General features: G+C 50.1%; 1 protein-coding gene across 2 annotated transcripts; it reads left to right on the top strand.

The window, feature by feature from the left end:
- The first annotated feature begins 2,258 nt into the window (after positions 1-2,258).
- Positions 2,259-6,878, top strand: neurod2 (neuronal differentiation 2). 2 transcript variants are annotated; one of them, XM_043674652.1, is made up of 2 exons: positions 2,259-2,839; positions 4,204-6,878. In XM_043674652.1, exon 2 carries the CDS (start codon positions 4,209-4,211, stop codon positions 5,277-5,279), a length of 1,071 nt encoding a protein of 356 aa, XP_043530587.1. In that variant the 5' UTR covers positions 2,259-2,839; positions 4,204-4,208; the 3' UTR covers positions 5,280-6,878. The 2 variants fall into 2 exon arrangements, with proteins under 2 accessions (XP_043530587.1, XP_043530588.1); XM_043674653.1 differs by lacking the exon at positions 2,259-2,839 and adding an exon at positions 2,953-3,957.
- Positions 6,879-7,273: the final 395 nt, after the last annotated feature.

Here is a 7,273-nt window from a genome sequence, read left to right as displayed (position 1 = left end):
GGAAGGAAAGAAAATAATGTAAATGTTGATATTGGCGGTATCTGAAGGTTATCTCACAGCTAGTGAGTAGAAAGATCAGGTACAAGTCAAAAATAAAACAGTTAAGTTGTTCTTGTTCAGTAGTAGGACAAGATATTATATACTCAATACAACAGACACATAATAAATAGAACACCAATTAAATACTTTTGTATCTGATTGTATAATAAACAGACAGTAATTCAGTCAGCAGTGGACATAGAATGTAGAATGTGTTCTGGATAAATGCAACAAAGGAAAACCCTGTGGGTAAAGAGTTAATTTGTTATGTACATAGAAAACCGGCATAAATGGGAGAAATATTGATCACATTACTTCAATATCACATTGATAACTTCCTGGTCAGAGAATTTTGAATGGTAAATATCCAATATAAAGAGCAACTACCAGACCCTCAGGGTGAACAACATAATACCAGGATAAACACGTAATATGTAAACATCCAACAATAGACAAAACAGCTGACAGCAAGATAGGAAGTGAGAATGATGGCCCTTGACATCAAGGCAACATTTGACCAAGCGTGACATAAAGGTGCCCCAGAAAAACTGGTGTAAATGGGAATTTGGGGAAAGTCTCCACTGATCGGAGTTATACTTAGCAGAAAAGGAGAACATTGTAGTTGTTAGAGGTCAGTAATTCCAGTTCCAGGACATCTCTGCAGGAGTTCCTCAGGGTAGTGTCCTCGGCCGAACCATCTTCAGTTGTTTCATCAATGACTTTCCAACCATCATAATGTCAGAAATGGGGATGTTCACCGATGATTGCACAATATTCAGCACCATTCACGACTCCTCAGATACTGAAATAGTCTGTATCTAAGACCAGGACAATATCCAGGCTTGGGCTGACAAGCATCAAGTAATATTCATGCCACACAAATGACAGACAATGACCAGCTCCTCACAGACTAACCATCTCCCATTGACATTCAATGTCATTACATCACTGATAGCCCTTGCTGTAAATACTCTGTAAATCTAGAAGTGAATAGCTCACCTCCTGACTCCCTAAAGCCTGTCCACATCTACAAGGCACAAGTCAGGAATGTGATGGAATACTTCCCACTTGCCTGGATGGGGGCAGCACCAACAACATTCAAGAAGCTTGACACCATCCAGGACAAAGCAGCGGCTTGATTGGTATCACATCCACAAACATCTACTCCCTCCACCACAGATGCTCAGTAGTAGCAGCATGTACCATCCACTAGATGCACTGCAGAAATTTGCCAAGGTTCCTCAGACAGCACCTTCCAAAACCTCACGATCACTTCCATCTAGAAGGACAACAGCAGCAGATACATGGGAATACCAACGCCGTTCCTTTACTGTCACTGGGTCAAAATCCTGGAATTCCCTCCCTAAGGGCATTGTGGACTGCAGCGGTTCAAGAAGGCAGCTCACCCCCACCCTCCTCAAGGGGCAACTAGGGACAGGCAATAAATGCGATAAATGCTGGGCTCAGTCCCGTGAAGGAGTGAAGTAAGGTGGAATAAATATTGGATGATGGGTTAAATACAGGAGCAATGCGGGTGTTCGGGAACTCGGGAATATAGCGTAAATAGCTGGAGATCTGTACAATTGCTTCAATTAAAGATCAATGTGTTTGTTTAGGACGAGGAAAGTCATTTTCTGACCTACTCAGTACTTCCAGCAGCTTCGCTTTTTCTATCAGGTTTGCAGCATCCTCAGTGCCCAGTGTTAATTTTTTTCTTTGAATTACAAAATGCACGGGGTCAATCCAACTTCTCAGGCGTTGATTTGAGTTTCCAGTGGAAATTCTGAAAGAATGGGCTCAGTCTATTTCGAGAAAAGACTGAAAACATGGGGTAAATGTGGCGTACGTTAGGAGCAGCATGTTGGGGACTGGGTACCGCGGGTATGTGGGGCGCAGCACCGTCCAAAGCGGTGGCTTTTTGTTTGAAGGAATGGCCGGGAAACTCCGAGAGAGAGAGAGAGGAGAGAGAGGGGGGATGGGAAAGAGACTTCTCTGCCATAACCATTTGATGAATTCTATTCTGTGAGCCTCTGAACCCACCATTTGCTTCAGATACACTTCTCTAGCTTTAATCTCATACCAAGGGATGTACAGGTGAATGTCCAATAAAAAAACAGGAGAAAAACTGTAATATGAAAATATAAAATGAATAGTAATAAGGGAGAGGGAGAGATCGGGGGGAGAGATGGGGGGGAGAGATGGGAGGAGAGTGAGAGAGAGAGGCGGGGAGGGAGAGACGGTAGCAGCAGCGTGCCTGCCTGGTCCAGGGGAAAGGCAACAGCAGCATGTCGTGCTGTCACGGCCCGGGGCTTGTGTGGGAACCGATCGGAAATGATTCATTGAGAACATTTCGTTTCTCAGAAACGTTAGCCATTAACTTTTCTGCGTAAAAAAGGAACGACGAGACATTCGGAGTGTGTGTGTGGGTGGGGAGGGGGGCGAGGGTCTGGGGAGGAGGGGGGGTGTCCGTGTGTTCCCCCCACCCCCCCAGTCCCGGCCCCCGGTGCCGGCTCCGGGATGAGGCGCTGACAGATGGTCAGTACAAGCCCCCTGTGTCCCGGGAGACAGGCCGCTCACAGCCGCATGTCAATCACCGCCCGCTCATGTGATGCTGCTGCCAATGACGTGCTACCATATGGCCTGGCATCAGAGCGGGTACCGCAGTTTGGTGAAGGTGCCACTCTCCTCCTTGTCGATAGATTGAGCCGATGAGAGGCTTTGCCCAGAGCCTCCAGAAAGCAGCGAATCCCAGAAGGAGGTCCCTCTGAACAATGAGCTAAGGCTCGGCTGAGGGCAGCAGGTAAGGAAGGGGCTCATTGGGGAAGGGGGCGAGGGGGGGGGGGGGGGAGGGGAACGGAGTTCGGGGGATGCAATTTCACACCGACATCCCCCCTCCCCCATTCCGCTCAGGTCTCACTAAAACTTAGAGACTTGCAGCCAGCAAGCGGTCAACAAGATTTTTGTGAGGAGATAGAATTTGTTTAAACGGATCGTGAGCGAACGGCAGCCGCTTTTGGTGAAAATTTTAACAAGCCAGCTCGGAATTCTCATTTTCCCCAAGTCCCCAAGCCCTTCAATCAAACGGGAGAGCCGCCTCCCTCAACACCTCCGCTCCGTTCATTTGATTTTGAGAAGGAATTACACATTCATTTCAAGGGTGCAAGTTGCTAAGTTTCCTGCGGGTGAAGTTGAACGAGCCCCGGGGACAGGACAGAGCGGGATCACTCTGCTCCGGAGAAAGAGCTGACGCCGCAATTCGCTTCATTCCTTGAGGTTAATTTGTCTCCCAGGGTTTTACAATTCTTTCCAGAAGAAATGATGAACGATTTCATTTTCAGAATTTAGCAAACGCGAGCGTGAATATATTGAAACTGTATACAACACAAATCCCTGAAAATCGAAGCGTTTTTATAAATTTGTCAAATTAAATCTGAAATCTGGTCAAGGAGACATTCCGAGAGAGGCTGAAATTAACGCCATAAAACTAGCGATTTCCGATGATGGAATCATCCCCGACATGTTCACAATGTCAGTGTCTGGAAGCTGTTGTAAAGTTCCCTCTGCCACAATCCAACCACCACCTTCACACCTTACCACAGCCTTTCGGCCATTCCCGTTAACCAGAGATATACTCGTTCCAGACCCGGGATTAACAGGGCCCCTATCCCCGCAAACAAGCCCCCAATCACCCCCACCAACCCCTCCCCCACCAAGCCCATTCGGGTTGGGAATGTAGAGAGGAGCCGGGAGTGGGGAAAGCACTCAGAGACTGGAACCGCACAGCCCGGGATGTGCGTGTCCCGGGGAGAGAGCTCCCAGAGAGCCGGACTGAGGCCTGGTTGCTCCAACTTAGAGCGTCTGCAAATGTCCTGGGGTCGTTTGACCGTCTCTTCACGCCGCCCTCTTCCCGGGATATCGGTAAGAAGCGGCTTTAAGCTTTTGGTTGAGGGCTTTAGTGACCGCGAGCGGAGGGAGCTGGGCGGAGGGATCCGGGCTGAGGGTGGGGGGGGGGGGGTTGACAGAGCCTGGCTGAGGGATCTGGGTTGAGTGAGTCGGGCTGAGGGAGCCGGGCGGAGAGTGAGATCGGGGCGAGGGAGCTGGGTGGAGGGAGCCTGGCGGAGAGTGAGTGAGGTTGTAATTCTCTGTGCCTCCCGTTTCTGACAGGCAGCATGTTGGCCCGGCTCTTCAGTGACTCAAACCTCATGCCCGAGGCTCACAAATACCCCGCCTGGGTGGAGGACAGTGAGAGCGATGAAGAGAAACTGAGGGAGGAACGCAATAGCGAGAGCTGTGACCCTCAGGACAGTCAGGCTGAGGACTCGGTGAGTGTGGCCCAGGACAATGAAGAGGCAGAAACCGGGATGGAGGAGGAGGATGAAGATGAGGAGGAAGAGGAGGTGGAGGAAGAGGAGGAGAATGGGACCCGACCCAGGAAGCGGGGCCCGAAAAGGAGGAAGATGACCAAGGCGAGACTGGAGCGCTTCAAGCTGAGGCGCCAGAAGGCGAACACCCGGGAGAGAAACCGCATGCACGACCTGAACTCCGCCCTGGACAATCTCCGCAAAGTTGTTCCGTGTTACTCAAAAACGCAAAAACTTTCCAAAATAGAAACTCTGCGCTTGGCGAAGAACTACATCTGGGCTCTGTCGGAGATCCTGCGGTCGGGCAAGAGGCCGGACCTTGTGTCCTATGTGCAGACTCTGTGTAAAGGCCTATCCCAGCCGACTACCAACCTGGTGGCTGGCTGCTTACAGCTCAACTCCCGCAACTTCCTCAGCGAACAGACCGCAGAGCCCGGCCGTCTGCAGCCGCCCACTTCCACCTTCGCCATGCACCCATACCCGTACCAATGTGCCCGGCTGCCGAGCCCACAGTGCCAGGCTGGGGCTGGTACCAGCAGCCACCCACTGCGCTCCCACTCTTACTGTGGGGGCTATGAGCAACACCTGTATGGGAACGGCTCTCCTGAATACCCGGGCTCCGAGCTGGAAGGTTCCCTGAGCCCTTCTCTCTGCACGAACGGCGGCTCCTACTCCCTGAAGCCGGAGTCGCCCCCGGAGCACGAGAAGAATTATCACTACACCATGCACTATTCGGCAATGCCCAGCTCCCGAGGAGCTGCCCATGGGCTGCTACTCCGGCCCGGTCTGCACTCGGACAGCCTAACTGCCTATGATTCCCACATTCACCACGATAGGACTGCAGTCTACGAGGAACTGAACGCGTTTTTCCACAATTAACTGTAGACAAGTTCCCAGTGACTTTGGCCAGCGAAGGGATGTGACTGAGTGGCTTTGCTCCAGCGACAGACTCACCCCCAGAAAGAGACCACCCTGAGCGAAGGAGAGACAGACAGAGAGAGAGAGAGAGACGGACAGAGACACAGACACCGACCAGACTGATAGAGAGAGAGAGAGCGGAGCCTGCACCTTGGACACAGAAAGTCGATTGTGAGTCTGTCTGTGGAATGCTCGGTGTCCGAGGGGACGGATGCTATCTTCACTCTCTCTCATCCTCCGGATGGATGAGATCTTCACCTCTGCTCTCCTGGAATAAACTCGTCGTTGGCTGTCCCACGGTCTCTGATCTCCACATTAAAGATTTGGTTATAACAATGTGGCTGGAGACGGTGCGGCGGACAATCGCCAGTGAAAAGCAATAACGGAAAATCTATGCAAGTAAACATTAAGGTCCTGTCGGATGGAGTTGAACCTAGAACAGGCTTCAGGGCCGAATGGCCTCCTCCTGTTCCTGTGTGATTTGGACCAACCAGCCTTTAGCACTGACTCCTGAACTCGGTAACTGGTCTTTCAAGTCCATTTCTTCCGATATTTCATAAAAGTTCTATTTATTTTCCAGGAACTGCTACAAGAGTTTCTATTTGTGAAAAGACTTTTGTTACAAATTGTTTTGTTTTGTAAAATGTTTGAAGAGCAAACTTATTATGCAAAAGGAATATTTAAAAAGTGAGAGCGTTTTCTAATGCGCTAACACCCAGAAATTCCTGTTTTTTTGCGTCAATTCGAAACAAAATGAACAGTTTCCTATCGTCCCGCTACCATCCGAGAGATTGTCGGGGATCCTTTGTGGATCTCCTTTTAAATAGGTCTCAGTCTGCGAGGGATCCACAGGGATCTGACTCTTTTCGGAACAAGTGGTTAAAACACCTTGACTGGGAAACTAAAGAGGCACATTCCTGCCCACCTCTGACCCCCGTCAGCCCCATAAATCATTGCTTCACCTTAAACATCTTTCCCCTTCATCTCCACCGCTTTCAGTTCAAGGTCATTCTCAGGAACATATTCCACCCCCATCCCCCACCCCTCCATTTCAATTCGGTTCCTTAATCGTCACTCTGCTGCTCTGGGGTTTTACTGAACAGAATGGCATTGGGTGGGGGTGAAGGGAAGAGAGGGAAGGAAGTGTTGTCGTTCCGGGAAATCAGTTTCAATCTCAACCTCGCCTCAATCTATCGGAGACGACACATAAGGAGACCAGCTCGGGCTGCTGGGATTAGACCGGGCAATTCTGGGAGACAGTGTGGGGTCTGGCAGTTCCAGCAGGAAAGGAGCGGGGAGCTGAGTGTCCCAGACCCGAGCAAGTTAGTGTCGCAAAAATAATGAGACTCCCGAATGAAAATGTTTTTGGGGAAATGATAGCAAACCCGGAATCAACCGAGAGCGAAACTGGAACCTAAACCGGGGTCAGGAAATTGAAATCTCAGTCCCAACCACAGAGTAAATGAGTGAGACCGAGAAACGGTGTGAGAGGAGTCAGTGTGTAAGAGAGGGGTCAGTGTGTGAGAGAGGGATCAGTGTGTGAGAGAGGGGCCGGTGTGTGAGAGAGGGATCAATGTGTGAGAGAGGGGATAAGTATGAGAGAGAGGGATCAGTGTGTGAGAGAGGAGTTAGTCTGTGAGAGAGGGGTTAGTGTGTGAGAGGGATCAGTGTGAGAGAGAGTTCAGTGTGTGAGAGGGATCAGTGTGAGAGAGGGGTTAGTGTGTGAGAGGGATCAGTGTGAGAGAGAGTTCAGTGTGTGAGAGGGATCAGTGTGAGAGAGGGGTTAGTGTGTGAGAGAGATCAGTGTGAGAGAGAGTTCAGTGTGTGTGTGAGGTCAGTGTCGTTGGGACCAGTCAAGAGTTAGAAATTCACAACTGCACGGTTGCAAATTTATTTTGTGGGTTGGAAATAACCATTTCCTCGTCGCATTCTCTCTTACTTCGCTTTCTGTACGC

The sequence above is a fragment of the Chiloscyllium plagiosum genome, chromosome 33, assembly GCF_004010195.1.
Source record: "Chiloscyllium plagiosum isolate BGI_BamShark_2017 chromosome 33, ASM401019v2, whole genome shotgun sequence".
Taxonomy (NCBI): Eukaryota; Metazoa; Chordata; class Chondrichthyes; order Orectolobiformes; family Hemiscylliidae; genus Chiloscyllium; species Chiloscyllium plagiosum.
The sequence above is the reverse complement of the archived record's forward strand: the minus strand, read 5'-3'. Positions and strand labels throughout refer to the sequence as shown.

What these genes read in the sequence shown, in the direction of transcription:
- neurod2 (XM_043674652.1), top strand. Translation starts at nt 4,209, where the DNA reads ATGTTGGCCCGGCTCTTCAGTGACTCAAACCTCATGCCCGAGGCTCAC.